Source organism: Crinia signifera, chromosome 7 (assembly GCF_055691185.1).
Source record: "Crinia signifera chromosome 7, ASM5569118v1, whole genome shotgun sequence".
Lineage (NCBI taxonomy): Eukaryota > Metazoa > Chordata > Amphibia > Anura > Myobatrachidae > Crinia > Crinia signifera.
In genome coordinates this window covers 165,251,952-165,271,312 of record NC_139223.1, presented here as the reverse complement: position 1 = coordinate 165,271,312, position 19,361 = coordinate 165,251,952, and the positions used below count along the sequence as shown (strand labels likewise).

The 19,361-nt window shown below is 43.5% G+C and overlaps 1 protein-coding gene across 1 annotated transcript in view; it reads left to right on the top strand.

The window, feature by feature from the left end:
- The window catches only part of PTH2R (parathyroid hormone 2 receptor), a 188,715-nt gene that overhangs the window by 151,993 nt on the left and 17,361 nt on the right, over nt 1-19,361 (top strand). The window contains exon 9 of the mRNA XM_083154236.1: nt 11,548-11,614. Within this exon, the coding sequence (XP_083010362.1) occupies nt 11,548-11,614 (67 nt within the window). The remainder of the gene's footprint in view (nt 1-11,547; nt 11,615-19,361) is intronic.

Sequence of the window (19,361 nt, the reverse complement as noted above, 5' to 3'; positions counted from 1 at the left end):
TGGCGCAGTGCAGGACTGAGAACGCTGAGTCAGACTTTGTGGACCTTGATCAAAATAATTCAAAATATCCGGACTTACTTGCCTACCCCTGCTCTACACTCTCATATGTACCTACTACATAAACGATACCCACCTGTATACCATAAACTACTGCCCCGTATCCTCTACACTGTCATATGTGCCTACTACATGTATAATACCCCCCTCTATACCATAAACTACTGCCCCGTATCCTCTACACTGTCATATGTGCCTACTACATGTATAATACCCCCCTCTATACCATAAACTACTGCCCCGTATCCTCTACACTGTCATATGTGCCTACTACATGTATAATACCCCCCTCTATACCATAAACTATACTGCCCCATATCCTCTACACTGTCATATGTGCCTACTACATGTATAATACCCCCCTCTATACCATACACTATACTGCCCCATATCCTCTACACTGTCATATGTGCCTACTACATGTATAATACCCCCCTCTATACCATACACTATACTGCCCCATATCATCTACACTGTCATATGTGCCTACTACATGTATAATACCCCCCTCTATACCATACACTATACTGCCCCATATCCTCTACACTGTCATATGTGCCTACTACATGTATAATACCCCCCTCTATACCATAAACTACAGTATACTGTCTCATATCCTCTACACTGTCATATGTGCCTACTACATGTATAATACCCCCCTCTATACCATACACTATACTGCCCCATATCATCTACACTGTCATATGTGCCTACTACATGTATAATACCCCCCCCCCCCCCCCCTCTGTATAGCCCCTTCACAATCAGATTCCATGTAACCTCTGCCTAAAGTAGCAATGCAGGGATTCTTCCATATAATACAAACCGTATTTCACGCAATAAAGGCGTTCACAAGTTACGGGGGCAGAGCCCCTTACAACGGTGGGAAGAGCGTCCGTAGGGCGCGATGAATCACCTAGTATATTACATATACTGTAATTACATCGTTTGTTAGGTTAAAAAAAATAACAATCTATTTCTGCCAACAATTCTTAAGAAGACATTTTCATTGTTCTATAATTTGTGTTATCTTTCCTCGTAATTACCATCTAATTACTTACAATGCCAGATGCATGTGGAACTTTTTTCTATGTCCTTTTTATACGGTAGATATTTTTTTTTCCTTTTTTTCCTTGTAATTGCCTCCAATTAATCTTTCGGTCTACTGCAAAAAATGCCAGTTCCCACCCATACTCTTCTATTGGGATTTTCCCCTATAGAAGACTATGGACTCCACTAGAGTAACAGCTCAGCACCGCTAACCCAATTATGAGAGCACTTCTACGTGGCACTCCCTGATTGGCTGGCGGGTCCCCAAGTGACAGATGTCACATGTAGAAAAGGGAATCCATGTGTATACATTGATCGTCTTGACAAATTGTGCGAGTTTAACGCTAAGCGTGCACAGTTTCATAACTCGGACCCATTACGTGTTGCCCAGTATGTTTTATTACCTCTTAGAAGATAATTCAAACTTAACTGAATTTAGTTAGAAAATAATCAATGTTTTTTGCTGCAAGTTAAGTATTAAGGGGTACTGTAAATTTACCAGGATGGGTGTTCTGTTGAAGATGAGATGTTGCTATGGGCAACCAATCAGAATCTACTTCTCATTTATTTAGCAAATTCTAGAAGATAATACATTGAATATGATTGGTAGATTAGATACAATAATTTGGCATCCATTTAATTATCAACTGATTTTCGGGGCGGTCTCTGACATCAGCGATGACCATTTCCAGCCTGGTTCCTTAGCAGATTAGTTGACGCCCTAGACTCAGATTGAAAGAACTTTTTAATGTTTACATTTTATCGAATGTATCTGCGAATGCATTCTGCGTAAGAAAATCGCATTGCATCGCATGCGTTTTTTGTGTGCGATGCGATCGCATGCAATGCGATTTTCCTATGTAATTTATTCACTGCTTTCTGCCCGCGGGCGGTGCGATTACATTGCATGCGATCGCACCGCACGCAAAATCAAATGCGATTTTATAGGGTGCGATGCCATTTACTTTACTATACACTTCTATGAGATGCAATGAGATTTAGGCACCCCCCACTATCCACACCACCCCGAAGTGTTGCGAGCGGTGGCGGAACACATCCTCCCAACCTTTTCATACCCCACAATCCACGTCAGCATGAATTTGATTTTATATAGTGTGGCAAGTGCAGCAAAGCATGAGTCCAAAGCGTGGCGAGCACACGCGGAATACTTGTAACTTAATCCGCTCTCCACGCTTCGGGCTCACTGCGCTCGCCACACTATATGAATTCAACTTCCACGCCGACTTGTATAGTGGGGGTATGAAAAGGTCGGGAGGACGCGCTCCGCCGCCGCTCGCCACGCTTCGGGGTGGCGTGGATAGTGGGGGGGGGGTGCCTAAATTTCATTGCATCTCATAGAAGTGTATAGTAAAGTAAATGGCATCGCACCCTATAAAATCGCATATGATCACATGCGATTTTGCGTGCGGAGCGATCGTATCACAGTGCCCGCGTCCAAAGAGCAGAGAATAAATTTCATAGGAAATCGCATCGCACGTGATCACATTGCATGTGATCGCATGTGATCGCATCGCATGCGATCGCATCGCACGAGATTGCATTGCACGGGATCGCATTGCACGCAAAAACCTGCATGCGATGCGATGCGATTTTCCTACGGTGCGGTACATATGCAAATAGGGCACCCTACTAATACACATGTACCAGGATTTATTATACATTTGCAATTTTGAAATTAGCGTTTATTCCTTCTGTCTGGGTGGCGACTTTTCAATCACGAAGAACCGCTTTATCTCTAACTATCAATCTACTCTGAATTAGGCCCTTTGGGAGTATAATTTTTTTCTTCATAATACAATTAAGGGGACAATTGCTAAGCATAATACGGTAGGAATTGGCGTATACGTATTCAGTCGTATTCGGGCACGTATTCGTATTTTTGTAATTTACTAATGTGAAATAACTTTAGTATTTTGTATTTTGCAACATTAAAACCTGTCGTATTTGTATTTTTACAAAAATATGTATTAATACGCCATTGAAAGTATACACCTTACATAGAAACATAGAATTTGACGGCAGATAAGAACCATTTGGCCCATCTAGTCTGCCCCTTTTTTATCCTCCAGGTAATCTCAACCCTTTTTGATCCTTATTTCTTTGTAAGGATATTCATATGCCTATCCCAAGCATGTTTAAATTGTTCTACTGTCTTAGCCTCTACCACCTCTGATGGGAGGCTATTCCACCTATCCACTACCCTTTCTGTGAAGTAATTCTTTCTAACATTTCCACTGAACCTACCTCCCCCTAGTGTCAGTGCATGTCCTCGTGTTCTATTACTTCTTTTCCTTTGTAGAAAATTTCCCTCCTGTACTATTTTAAAACCCTTGATATATTTGAAGATTTTTATCATTTCCCCCCTTTCCCTTCTCTGCTCCAAACTATACACCTTGAATTTTACATTAATCCAATTTAATTTTGAAATTTACTATCAAGTCGTATTTCAAAATACAAATGTATGCTAGGCGTATTCTAGTACAAGTTGTAAAAAAATACTCCAAATAAATACACCTTCATTTGCAGGTGTATTTCACAAAATCAGACTTTGAACATGTGTGTACTATGCGTATTATAGTACAAGATGTAACAAAATACTACAGAAAAAATACGAATCTCAAAAACACTACACCTTTGTAAATGATGTTCCGGAATACGAATGTGTAAATGAAATACTCAACTGTTAACAGTCGTATTCATTCATATACAAAATACAAATACGACTGAGACATAGTCATATTCTTAGTACATTTTGCCCTCAATGTCTTTTAGCGATGTTATATTACTCTCCTCTATATTGTGTATTATAAAACATAGCACTATTGTAGAATTTTTCAAATTTAACCTATTGAATGTTTCTAAATTGCGGTATCAGAATATTACCTTTAGTATATATTACATTTATTCTAAGTGGCAAAAGGTAACTTAAATTAAATGATTTTATTTTCCTGTATTATATTTAATGGACTTGAATGACCAATTTCGCTAAATGAGGTCTTTAAAGAGAAGAGAGGGGACATCCACAGCTGGAGCTCCCCCAGTAATAGACCCAGTATTACAGCCCTAGTTCACAAGCACCATTAGATACACTCGGCTGCAGAGTCCAGCACAAGGGTCAAATAGGACGGGAATTTTATTTGCAATTCTGAAATTTTTAGAATTTTTAAATATAATTTAGCCCCAATAAGTCAATAAGCGCTGTAAGCTATTTCCACGCTGGTTCATATTTCTCCTTTATATCTTTAAGAAACAATGTCGCTGAATACATCCCTCCTGTTGCCATTTTTTTTTTATTAATCTGAATATATAAGATGAAACTACAACATAGTAGACCACTTTCTTTCATTCGCTTTCTTTTTCCGGTACTTATTTCCTAGCACGGCGCCTGCGATTTTGATTGTATCCATCGGGTCCTAAAAAATCGTGTTGATCGCATCGCATGCAACCAAATCGCATGCGATCGACACGATCGATGCGATTTTTAAATCGGAACCAATGTAAAATGGTCCCTTAGGCCGATGCTAAATGCCCCCCAGACCCCATTTTTCATTGTATGCCCCCACATTGTTAACGCCACACCGCGATCAACGTGAACCCGTAGTGTGGCGAGCCCGCGAGGGGCGGCGGTACGCGTCCTTTGACCTTTTCATACCCCCACTATACACGTCGGTGTGGAGTTGATTTTATATAGTGTGGCGAGTGCAGCGAGCCACCGAGCCCGAAGCGTGGCGAGCGCAGCGTGCCCCACGAGGGGACACACATTACTTCACAGATATTATGCGTCCCCTCGCGGGGCTCGCTGCGCTCGCCATGCTTCATGCTCGGTGGCTCGCTGCAGGTATGCGATCACCTGCGACGGGCGCCGTGCTAGGAAATAAGTTTCTTTCTTTATTTCCTTGATACTTTCTAATTTTTTCAATCTTGTGGTTGCCCCCAATTAACCTTGTGGTCTACTGCAGTGGTTCTCAAATTTGCTCCTCAGCATCCCACATATTTCAAGTTTTTCAAGTCACCCAACAGATGCGCTCATTACTGACTGACACATTTTAAAAGATCCACAGGTGGAGCTAATTATTTCACTTGCTGGAGGTATGGGGGCTTATGTTGGTATGTGTAAGTGTTAGTATGTACAGTATGTGAGTGTGAGTGGAGTGCGCAAGAGTGTATAATAAAGCTATACTATTCTATATTTTGTTTTAATGGTGGAACTACAAGTACCAGCAGGCCCTTCAATGCCCCATGCTGGTCCTTGCAGTTCTCCAAGTTCCAGCATGTGGGGAGGGGGGGCTTTCTTTGTTGGGTGCTCCCTACTCCACCAAGGAACCCTTGCAGGGCTGAATAATATAAACTTGCCCCCACAGCTGTGGCATTACCTCCGTGGATAGTGGAGGCTGATGCTGAATATGGCAGACCCCTACATCTATACCCACTTTTTTGGGGGAATCAGAACTGATCCAAAGTTCGAGTTGATCTGTTCCCGAATCCTATTGCATCGGTCAAGTCGTCGTATTACGCGTGTTTATTGCTAAACTCGCATTTTGACGACTCCATTTCCTTTGGCTCAATACATTGTATTAACATAATACAAACCTGCTGGAATTTAACCAACGTCTTTTTGCTGCGAGCTGCAATCTCTATGTACGCATTAAATATTTGTTTCTCATTTTAAATGTGTCACTTTGGGGGTTATTCTAGTTCACTCTTTCTGACAAAATCCTTCTTAGATGGACAAAACCATGTGCACTGCAGGTGGGGCAGATGTAACGTGCAGAGATAATTAGATTTGTTTTAGTTATTTTGTTTCTGTGCGGGGTAAATACTAGAATAAGGCCCTTTATGCTTTTATGAATTCTATCACTTATCCTTTAAAAAAAACAGGTGTAATGTTTTTTTTTATAATGCTAATATTTTTTTTTTTTTTTTTTGGAGAAATCGTCTACGCGACGCACCCTTATCTTCCCCTCTCACGTTCTGAGCAGCTGTATTTATATAACTCACTACATGTAAGACTTTAACACAATACATAAAAGATCAGCCAAAAATTGTAGTTGAAAGAAACCTTTATCGCCAACATTTCTCAGTTGGTTCTTTTTCTCTTTGCAGATAACTCGCCGGATCATGACCTTACATTTGTTAGCGTATTCCCTATGTATAATTCAGGTCAGGCTGATAGAGAAAGGGAGCATGTAGAGATTCAGCAATGATGAGTCAGCTCCTTTCCGTAGACTGAATTGAAATTCATTGCAGCTGGCAGGGCTGCTGTGGCTACCAAACAGCTGCATCTTGTGACGTCTGCTCATTCTGGTAACAACGGCTGTCCATGTAGTGTAGGGGTGAAATTGGTAAGCACATATAAAAATACATGTCATCATGTATCTAATATATGCGCTTGGTGGATCCCCTGGCATTGTCATAAACATGCATCAGAGGCAGTGCCGCAAAAAAGGGGTGTGGTATATTGTACCCCCTCATTTAATTATGTCACAGAATAGGACACTCCTATTCACATTACACCACAATTAGTGGCCATTATTCATAGTAGAACACAAGTAGACAGCCAGCCCCATCCCCCACATAATCCACTGTAATTCCCCTCAGGGGCATCTTTAGAGAGGAAGAGGCCTGTGGGAAGTCTTCTTCTGGGCCCCTTCCTCTCTCGCCGGCAGTGCTATAGATCCTGGGCACTAGGGTGACCATACTGCTGTCCCACAGTCTAGTGCACATGCTCAGCGGCCATTTTGCCAGTGATTTTCCTACTGTGTATTTGCAGAACACAGAGAAAATGGTTGATGCGCCATTTTCCCACAGATTTCTGGTCAGTACAGTATTGACAGCATACCTGACCCACTGTTACTCCCTTATCTGTATAGGAGAGTAAGAGTGACATCCGTGATGAGACATAGCACAGGTTCCTACAGCTTTATACTGAGAAGACAACAATCTACAGACTATTACTTCGTGTAATAGGCTAGGATTTCCATATTCTAAAGCCAATACACACCAGGCGACCTTGGCTACTGCCGATATAAGTAACAATATCTGCAGTGGGCTGCCGATATTGAGTATACACACTGAACAATGGGGCAGATTTATTAAGCATGGCGGAGAGTGGAAAGAGATAACGCACCAGCCAATCAGCTGTGTTTGAAATATGACAGTTGGGAACTGATTGGTTGGTGCGTTATCTCTTTCCCCTTTATTTCCAGTTTATCTCTTCGCCAGGCTTAATACATCTGCCCCAATATTGTTCAATTATAGTGATGTCACCGGGTCCCGCTGAACATGCGTGTTGTTTGGCCTGCATGTTCAGAAGACAGAAGGGGTCATTAACGATGCACATGCATCATTAACGTTATGGAGTACACACACCTCTTCAGTCACGTCATTGTGTCACATGTGCTGAGGGGATGGCGGTTAATATCTCAGTGGACACTGGCATCCCAAATCCCGGCAGAAGACCAGCACTGGAATCCCAACATGGAAGGAGATGCGTGCATCTTGGTCTTACGCAGGGTTTAAAGTGAGGGGGAACTGGGTAGAACTGAGTTCCACCACCTCTAATGGTGTGGTGGAACATTTTAACCTCCATATTGGCCCAGCACAGTAATTCTCACAGAAAAGCATTCTAGTTTGCAGTGGGGTATCAAAAACCATACCACTTGTCATAAGCATGCTGAGCAGGTTACACGGGGGAAGGGGGGGGGTTGCTAGGTTTAGGCACTAGTGGAAGGGTTAGGGTGTTGGGGGGCTGGCATGGCTAGGTTTAGGCTGCTGAGAGGGAGAGTTAGGCTTTGGCAGTTAGAAGGGGGTTAGGGTTGGGCAGTGGGAGGGGGGTTAGGTTTAGGGTTGGGGGAGGAATGTTTGGGTAATGCACTATTAAACTTAAAGGACCCCTTCCGTCCCTCAGGATGCCAGCCTCTGTATTCTGACCTCCGCTAGTCATCTGTATGTATTCCGTGCTGATGGCGGGTTGCAGCAGGGACCAGAACTGGGGACTGCTACATCTCTATCTCTATGCCATCACAATAGCCCCATATGCCCAGTACAATGGCCGGATACAGCATATTTTATCGCCTCTGCTCTTTGCTTGAGCCTGTCCATTCCTATAGCTCCCTGCTCCCAACATTTCTGTAGACACAGCTGAGCACAGCAGCAGCCACATTACATAACAGAAAATAATCTTGGGGAATTTAGCACTTCTCTATTACTAGCTTGCTTTCACAGGGGTGTACAAAATACACCTTGATTTGTTTTTTGGCCATTAACACTAAAACAGCATTGAACGACTAGAATCCAGGTCATTGTTTGGCATTCTGAGAGTCGGGCTGTAATGCATTTTCTTGTAGTTGGAAAATGACTCTGAACAATAAGCCCTTTATCATCAGTCAACTGATCAATAGACGTAGACAAGACACAAGTTGTTGATTGGACAATGCCTGATATTTTTATACAAACATCACGGAGAGCACTCAACATCTTCTTCAATCTAACGTCTGGTGCAAACTTCACTTTACAATTATATATATATCTGATGACGAGATTAAATCTCGAAAGATCTTGAAGAACCTGTGTGTGGTCTCCATTTCTTCTAAGTCGCGGAAGTGCCGCCTGGTGTACTCTATATATATACTGTATATATGAATCATGGCTAAATCTTTTGGATCCATTTTCATTGACTTGATTCATATCCCATGTAATATTTTACCTAAACATTAACCATGTTCCACCTAACATAACGGTTTTGGGTGTGAACCCACCGTTGGGACCATTGTTTAGGACGGCCACGGCAAACCCTACACTGACTCTGTTGACCTCCTTGGACAGGTGACCGTAGTCTGCTGGTAACTAGGCTTATCCTGTAGTTGCCATGTTCAAAGGAGCGAGTTAGGCCCGCTCCAACCCCGATGCAACCAGGTCTTACGTGGTGACAAGACTACGGCTACCGTCAGAGGTAGAGACAAGTGGAGGTCTAGCTAACTGGCGCTGGGCGGGATGTTGTAACATCCGCAGCCCTGTGTCGCCGCGCATCGCATTATTAATAACGGCATACAGTATGTTCTAACATGTGCTGTTATTAACGCAAGGGACAGCTCATGCGGTAAGATCTGTCCCTTGCGATGCGGTGCCGGCACTAGACTTCCGGGTCTGTGACCCGGGAGACCATCTGCGCATTCGCAGAGTGACGGAGCCGGCTGCAGGGCATGCTGGGAGGGATCCGTGACGGATCCCTCAAACAGTGCTGCGGTAAGAAGCCCATAGGCTTCTGCTGGGAATCGCCAGCTTTTGCTGGTGATTCCCTCCGCATCGCTGCCACTGCGGAGGGGCCATACAGCATACAGAAATGCGTTAAAAACCCAGATAACGGGGTTTTTACCGCATTTCTGCTTTAGAGAATCTCCCCCGCTAACAGTAAAACTGTTTATTTGTAGTAGTTATGTATGTATGCACTTATTTAGTTGGAGTGATTTCTCTTTTTCTTTTGTCAACATATGTCATTGATTAATAATATGTGGCTTAGTTTAAATAATTAACCAAATTGGTCCTTTAATAGACATCTACAGTATATATAAATTATTATAATCTCTGCATTGTTTACACTCCACCAATACACCTGGAAATATGATACAGGTCGAGTATCCCGTATCCGAATATCCGTTATCCGAATTATTCCGAAATACGGACATTCCAGAAAGTGAAAAAAAAATTTTTTTTTGCTAAAAACTCACTGGGGACATATGTAACAGCATCACTGGGGACATGATATGTAACTGGCACTATATATGTGCAAGACAATGATTGCTTGGCATTCAAATTCAGTGCTGAGATAGTACACACATTTTGTTTCACGTTTTGAAACCTTGTTTTTTGAACAATTAAAATATGTTTGTGTGTATTTTATGTGGTAATAAAATATATTTGTGTGTATATTATGTGTTTATACAGCATAAATGCAAGATACTTCAAAATACATCATTGAAATATTAAAATATTCCGAAATACGGAAAAATCCGTTATCCAAAATTCTCCTGGTCCCGAGCATTTTGGATATGGGATACTCAACCTGTATGTACTTAAAGCAGGGGCGGATTGGCCCACCGGGAAACCGGGCCTTTTCCCGGTGGGCCGGCCCAAAACTCTTTTAAAAGGGGCCGGTCGCGCTCCCCCTTGGGCTGGCTGGGCCGCGGGCAGTGGCTGCAGCACTTTGCCCAAATCCAAAATGCCCACGGGAGGGCTGCTGCTCATGCGTGCACTGCACCTCCCAGGGCCTTCAAGCGGCACAGCATCTCACAGGGCCTTCAGAAAGAAGAAGCAGCAGCAGTTGAGCCCCCCACACCCCCTGCGCATTACATACCGCCGCACTCCCCCCCCCCCCACACACACACACCCTGCCCCTGGGCCGGAATCAAGTCCCGATCTGCCCCTGACTTAAAGTAACACATTCCACACTTGCCAACTAAGGGTTCTTGCATTCTTGGGTCCACGTACGGCCAGTCAGTGATGTGACTGTTGATAAGACACATTGGGGCGATGTATGAAGCAGTGATAAGGGAGGAGAGAGTCAGAGGAGGAGTGAACCATGGCAACCAATCAGCACTGAAGTAACATCTATAATTTGCATACTATTATACAGCGTCATCGATAGGTTGTATTTCACAACTCCTCCACAGGCTGATTCCTCCTCCCTTATCACTGCGTTATATGGTGTACGGCCACTAGGCCTACAGTCAAAAGGTCGACAGACATGCATTGAGTCAGCCACTGAAGGTCAACAGTTTTAGGTCGACACATGCAAAAGGTTGACATGGCTTAGGTCAAAAGGGTTAAAAGGTCGACATTGAGAAGGTTGACAGTCAAAAGGTCAACATGGGTTTTTTCACGGTTCTTTAACTGACATGTGCCGACAGGCGGTAGATCACGCCCTACCATCCCCTAGGACAGGGAGGGAGAATATAATAGAGTGCCGAGCGCAGCGATGCAACGAGCCCGAAGCATGGCGAGCATAGCAAACCCTACAAGGGGACACAGTGCACTTTTTTGTTGTCCATGTTGACTGTGTCGACATTCGGTGCAAAAAAAGTGAAAACCCACGTCGACCTAGTGACCTGTCCCGTCACCTTGTGAATGGCTAGCGAAGGAAGAAAGTAGTAGGATTTCTTCGCTAGCGGGCGTTGCGCCTGGGAGCCACGGGCCGTACGCATGAGCAGTGAATCCATAATTGGCCACTGTGTGAATTCGCATAGCAGCGATTAGGCCTGAATCGGGCCCCCTAATTCTGTATGTGTGTTTGAGATTTGCTACAGATATACCCATTTAACCATTCAGTTATATAACGTAGCTGTATATATATACGGGCAGTGGCACCCTTCCAGACATTGCGCCTTATACTGACGTGCTTGTTGTTGTTTCTTCATCTTTCAGATGCTGGGAACTGAGCGCCGGAGAAATCAAATGGATTTACCAGGCTCCTATATTGGCTGCTATTGGGGTGAGTTACATGTGATGACGTCATGGTATATTTCTGAATTATATTCCTATATCATTTCTATTAATGCTTAGTCCAATTCAGCTACCACAACATACACATGACATAGACCTGGGATGGAGAACCTTCGGCCCTCCAGCTGTTGTGAAACTACACATCCCAGCATGCCCTGCTACAGTTTTGCTTTTAGGGCATGCTAAAACTATCGTACGGCATGCTGGGATGTGTAGTTTCACAACAGCTGGAGGGCCGCAGTTTGGACATGCATGCTGCAGTGTATCTGAAGAATCCCAGATTCGCTATAATCATATACTGACATAACCTTGTGCCGGGAATGAAAGTCATCATCAGCAATTATTACAAGGATAATAAAAAGAACCCATCAAACTGAGCAAGGTGCCGGCTTAAAAAAAGTGTAAAACTCACATGAACTTTTTCATGTGTCAACCTTTTTTCCAGTGTCCACCTTGAGCATGTCAACCAAGCCGGTCAACAGAGACGTTGTTGTCCTCATACACAACACCCAATTAGAGGTGCACAAACAGAATGTTATTAGGGTTAGGGGTTAAAAACATAGGGGGTTATTCTGATTCACTCGGAAAGGCACAATCACTGGACAAAACCATGTGCACTGCAGGTGGGGCAGATGTAACATGTGCAGAGAGAGTTAGATTTTGGTGGGGTTTGTACTTCAAACTGTTATCTATATTGCAGTGTAAAAATAAAGCAGCCAGTATTTACCCTGCACAGAAACAATAAAACACCCAACTGTGTTACATCAGCCCCACCTGCAGTGCACATGGTTTTGTCCACTAGAGAGTGATTGTACCTTTCCGAGTGAATCAGAATAACCCCCATAATTCTTCATTTAATTTTCATTTAAATAATGTGTTAATTATACAGGTAGTCTTTTTTTATATTAATATATTTTATTAAATTTAACATTTAATATACAGTTTACAATGTTCAGGAGTGTCAATAGAAATATATATATATATATATATATATATATATATATATATATATATACATAGTTAGAAATATTCAGCTTTACAGTTTTATATTTTGCATAGAACATTGTGACATTTTTCAGAACATTGGAATTTCTATTTTTAACTCAAAATTAGTTACAGGTAGTCTTACTGTAAATCTGGTGAAATATTAACTAATATTAGTTAAAGTATACAACCAATATGTCGCCATGTTAATACACATACATACTGTATAATGCTTTATAGGAACATCCTGGGGAAAAGAAAATATTTTATTCTTTAGTCTAAAAATACTGCGTCATTATCAATGTAATGCCAGTGGCTGCGGGTTATAATTGTATTTGCCCTAGATTCCTTTTCCATGGGAGTCATGCATTATATATGAACATAAGTGATGAAACCATTTAAATTGAAATAAAAGGGTCAAATCAAAAGGTATTACGTAGAGCACCGTTATATACACGACAGATCTATTCATACGCAGAGTCCCCATAGATTCATCCAAATACACCACAACCATTATCACAAGTGAACCGTAATATAGAGACCACTTATAAGTCATTAGTATAAGAGAATAATTCACATTTCACATTCAAATATCTTTATTCAGAATAATCACAGGAGAAAGATCACAATGAGAAATAGGTCAGGAGATACCTTAATAAATACATGAGGGGAGCACTTATATATACTGTTTCTGTACTTGAACTGATTTATTAAGGACTCTGCTTATAGACACGTTCCTTATAATGCAAGTGAAATAAAGGATTTATGTTCTAGCCACATTTGTAATAGTCATAATAACAATCTCTAGCATTCATTTATGCTCCAGCTCGTTCTCTTTGTCACGTGTTTGGGTTTAGAGCTAGTGGTAGCATCCCAGTCCTAAAAATATAACAGAATGATATTTAAGTGCAGGAATACATATCAAATGGGTTTAGAAGACAATAGATGAGATTGGTGTAAAGTCCCCCATACATTAGGCCGACTTGTCCTTAGGACAAGTCGGACCCAATTCTCCTGTGAGCCGCCCGGGAAATCCCCGGGAGGCTCACACACAATTTGGCACTTGATGAGCCAAATTTGACATGTGATAAATCGCTTGCGATTTATCACATGTCGGGACTCGGGCGGTGAGGGTCAGGGGGCGGCGGTGCTCTCATCAGGGAGAGCAGTGGGGCGGGCTCAGCCAATCAGAGAACGGCCAGTCATTTGACAGGTATTTTAAAATCGAATACCCGCCACTGCGCGTCCCGTCCCGACTCCCGCAGCGCTGCTGATATCTATGATCATCACCGCCCGGCCAGGTCAGCACTCACCGGCGCCGCAAGCTAAGCTCTCAGGGACCCGCTGCCCGCCCCACTGCTCCCCCGGTGTCTGCGTGCATATGCCTGTCAGGTGGGCAGGCATATACGTGATCGTACATGCTGACCGTCTGACGTCCCTGATCCGGTCCGATGCACCCGGGACCGCGCATCGGATCAGATATCACACACCTGCGATTTTGGGCCGATTTCACCCGATTACCGGCACAAAGTGCCGAAATCGGATGAAATTGTCCCAAAATCGCATAGTGTATGGGGCCTTAAGACTTGGCACGATTGATCTGCTAGGGAAACGGGACATCTCCCGCTGTGGAGGGCCAGGACACATGCACCCTCCTGTCTCCTCCCCCCTCCAGATCGCTTCATAGGAGCACAGCTGCACCCCTCACACACTCATAGAATTTGACGGCAGATAAGAACCATTTGGCCCATCTAGTCTGCCCCTTTTACCCTTCAGGTAATCTCAACCCTTTTTAATCCTTATTTCTTTGTAAGGATATTCATATGCCTATCAGAATCATGTTTAAATTGTTCTACTGTCTTAGCCTCTACCACCTCTGATGGGAGGCTATTCCACTTATCCACTACCCTTTCTGTGAAGTAATTCTTCCTCACATTTCCCCTGAACCTACCTCCCTCCAGTTTCAGTGCATGTCCTCGTGTTTTATTACTTGTTTTCCTTTGAAGAAAATTTCCCACCTGCATAGGCGTGCGCAGCCCGTTTTATTAGGGGGTGCACCACACTTGTACGACAAGTACCCAGGGGCAAATGCCCGCCCCCACACATAGGGGGTTATTCAGGTTGATTCGCAAGGCTGTGAATTCGCAGCCTTGCGAGTCCATCAAACCCCGCCCGGCGAACGCCCCCCCCGTCGCCCCAGCAAAGTGCGGCTTAGCCTTAGCCCACACAGCAGCGAATGGATGTTTTGCATGAACATCCATTCGCATTGCTCGGGTAACCGCCCACATCATTCGATGGTCACAGACCATTAAATGATGTTTAGCGTGCACGCATATATAAGTGACTTTTAAGTTACTTACATTTGCATGCACGCTGGCGTGGATCTGGGCAGGCAGCTGACATCCGGTGATGTCAGCTACCCGCCCCCCACACCCGCGTCACTGCCTCATTACCATGAGAACGCCCAGCGTTCTCATGGAAACACCCATGGAACGCTGGGCATTCCCATATGGTAATGGGGCAGACCGGCGCCCCCCGCCCATCTCCGCCCCCCCCATGCAGCCGAGTGCATCTGAATAAGGCCCATAGTATACACACACATACATACATACACACATACAGAGCCCCCCCACACATAGTATACATATGCACAGCCTTTGCACACCCACATACACACACAGTACACAGAGTCCCCTCCCACACACGTAGTACACATATACACAGCCCCCCTATGCACACACACAGTATACTTACAACAAGCTGATAAACACACACCTTTATGACATAACAAAAAAGCAGCCAGCATTATTAAAGACCAATACACCTTCCCCCTTCCCCTCTAAAACAAAGTCATAGCCTCATATAACATACAATCCCCGTGTTCCAGCTTACCTGCAGCACATTCAAACACCAGGAAGTCCTCTCCTCACTCCTCACCCGGCCACTCGTCCAGCACTGTTTCAGTAAGGCCTGAGAGGAGCTGTCTGTGCACTTCAGCTCCCCCTACAGGCAGCCGGCTCCCGGAAAAAAAAAATTATATTCTGTGATGTAGGACCTTGCTTGCTGCAATCGTGCAGCAAGGTCCTGTCATTAGGAGGTGCCTGTGCACCTCCGGCACCCCCCCTGCGCACGCCTATGCCCACCTGTACTATGTTAAAACCCTTGATATATTTGAAGATTTCTATCATGTCCCCCCTTTCCCTTCTATGCTCCAAACTATACATATTAAGATCTTTTAGTCTATCCAGGTAAGTTTTGTGATGTAGGCAATGAACCATTTTAGTTGCCCTTCTTTGTACAGTCTCCAATGTATTTATATCCTTCTGAAGATATGGTCTCCAGAACTGGACACAGAATTCCAGATGAGGTCGTACCAATGACCTATAAAGTGGCATTATTACGTCTTTTTTTCTGCTACTGATTCCTCTCCCTATGCAACCAAGCATCTGACTAGCCTTCCTCATTGCTTTGCTACATTGCTTTCCTGCCTTTAAGTCACTTGAAATAGTGACTCCTAGATCTCTTTCCTCCTCAGTAGTTTCCATTATAGTACCCTTGATACTATATTGAGCCTTTGGGTTTTTGAGTCCCAAGTTCATAATTTTGCATTTTTTAGCATTAAAATGTAGTTGCCATGCTCTTGACCAATTCTCAAGTTTACTTAGATCATCAGTCATTTGATTTACCCCTCCTGGTGTGTCTACTCTGTTGCATATCTTTGTGTCATCTGCAAAAAGGCATACTTTCCCTTCAATACCATTTGCAATGTCACTAACAAAGATATTAAAGAGCACTGGTCCAAGTACACATCCCTGGGGTACTCCACTGGTAACATGTCCCTCCATAGAATGCACTCCATTTACTACAACTGTCTGTTTCCTATCCTGCAACCAGGTTCTTATCCATTTAATTGTTTTATAATCCAATCCCACACTTTCAAGTTTATTTAGCAGCCTGCGATGTGGGACAGTGTCAAATGCCTTACTAAAGTCTAGATATGCCACATCTACAGCCCCCCCTTCATCTAGAAATTCTGGTCACGGACTCAAAAAAGTCAATGAGACTTGTTTGGCATGATCTCCCTGCAGTAAAACCATGCTGTTTTGGATCCTGTAAGTTGTTTAATTTAAGATATTCCACTATTCTTTCTTTAAATAGTGTTTCCATTAATTTTCCTTCTACTGATGTAAGGCTCACTGGGCTGTAGTTACGTGCTTCTTCTTTGCTTCTGCTTTTGTGCAGTGGAACTACATTTGCTCTTCTCCAGTCCTCTGGAACTGCACCTGTATCTAGTGACTGGTTGAATAAATCTGTTAATGGCGCTACCAACACATCTTTTAGTTCTTTTAGTATCCTTGGATGCACTCCATCTGGCCCTATTGATTTATCCACTTTCAGTCTTGAAAGTTCTGTTAGGACTTACTCCCTAGTAAATGTACTTCCATCTACCTTATTTTTATGACTGTCCTTGCAACTTAACTGTGGTCCCTTCCCTTCTCCTTCTATAGTGAATACGGAGCAAAAGTAATTATTTAGATGATCTGCAATTGCCTTGTCTCCCTCCACCAAATTCTCAGTGTCTGTCCGCAGTCTTATTATTCCTCCATTTGATTTTCTCCTTTCACTTATATACTTAAAAAAAAATTGTTTCCTTTATCTACTGACTGAGCCATTTTCTCCTCAGCTTGTGCCTTGGCACTCCTAGTTACAGCCGTAACTGTATAATCAAACTCCATATTGGGTCCATATGCAATAGCCAATCAGAGTGCCTTTATGACCAGATGTGCCTATGGGGCAGCCAGTCGGCTTTCGGGTTCCGAAAATCATGTGGCCCCCCTGGCACCTGGAAAGGCGGGCATGTCTCCAGCATCTCCCTCCAGCCCCCAACATATGGGTGGGCCAAGGGGTCCCAATGACGCAATTTGCTCTGATTTGTGTCATTGTAGCTCAACCCCTCCCCCCGCTATATAGTGCTTGTTTTCTTGGCACTGTAGGGTGAAGTGCAGGGCCACAATTATGGGATTGTGTGGCCACACCCTTGATCCATCCACCTAGGTGCCAGCCACACCTCTTACATGCTGACCACACCTCTTATATACTGAGTTAGCAGCCAAGTCAGCAAGTATGTTTATGACAGTCTAGGTTCATTAGAGCAAGGACAGACTGACTAGTTGCTTTCCTCCGCAGCCAGTTACATTCTGCCAGAGCTTGCTGGTACTACTAGTGCCACACATAAAGTGCTTTTAGTTGCTGAATTTTTTGCTGCCCAATTCTCTAATAGGCAGCAGCGAAATTGAGAATAGCCTCAGTGACACTAACTTACGACATAGAGGACGTAGTACATACAGGACGTAGTACATACAGGACGTAGGACATACATGACCTAGGACATACAGGACATAGTACATACCAGACGCAGAACATACAGGACATAGTACATACAGGACGTAGGACATACCGGACATAGGACATATAGGATGTAGGACATACAGGACGTAATACATACAGGACATAGTACATACCAGATGTAGGACATACAGGAAGTAGTGCATACAGGACATAGTACATACAGGACGTAGTACATATCAGACATAGGACATACAGGGCGTAGGACATACAGGACATAGGACATATACGATATAGGATGTAGGACATACAGGACGTAGGACATACAGAATGTAGGACATACACAACGTAGTACATACAGGACGTAGGACATACACGATGTAGTACATACAGGACGTAGTACACACAGGACGTAGGACATACACGACATAGGTCATACAGGACATAGGGCATACAGGATGTAGTACTGTACATACAGGACGTAGGACATACACGACATATGACATACAGGATGTAGTACATACAGGACGTAGTACATACACGACATAGGACATACAGGACGTAGGATATATACGACATAGGACATACAGGACGTAGGACATACAGGACGTAGGACATACAGGATGTAGGACATACACAACGTAGTACATACAGGACGTAATACATACATGACATAGTACATACCAGACGCAGGACATACAGGACATACTGTAATACATACAGGACGTAGGACATACAGGACATAGGACATATAGGACGTAGGGCATACACGATGTAGGGCATACACAACGTAGTACATACAGGACGTAGTACATACAGGACGTAGGACATACACGACATAGGAATTACAGGACATAGGACACACAGGACGTAGGACACACAGGACATAGGACATACAGGACGTAGTACATACAGGACGTCGGACATACACGATTTAGGGCATACAGGACGTAGTACATACAGGACGTAGTACATACAGGACGTTGGACATACACGACATAGGAATTACAGGATGTAGGACACACAGGACGTAGAACACACAGGACATAGGACATACAGGACGTAGTACATACAGGATGTAGGACATACACGATGTAGGACATACATGACCTAGGACATACAGGACATAGAACATACAGGTCGTAGGACATACAGGAAATAGTACATACAGGACATAGTACATACAGGACATAGGACATACACGATGTAGATCATACAGGACGTAGTACATACCGGACGTAGGACATACATGATGTAGTACATACAGGACATAGTACATACAGGACATAGGACATACACGATGTAGATCATACAGGAGGTAGTACATACAGGACGTAGGACATACATGATGTAGGACATACATGATGTAGTACATACAGGACATACAGGACGTAGGACATACAGGA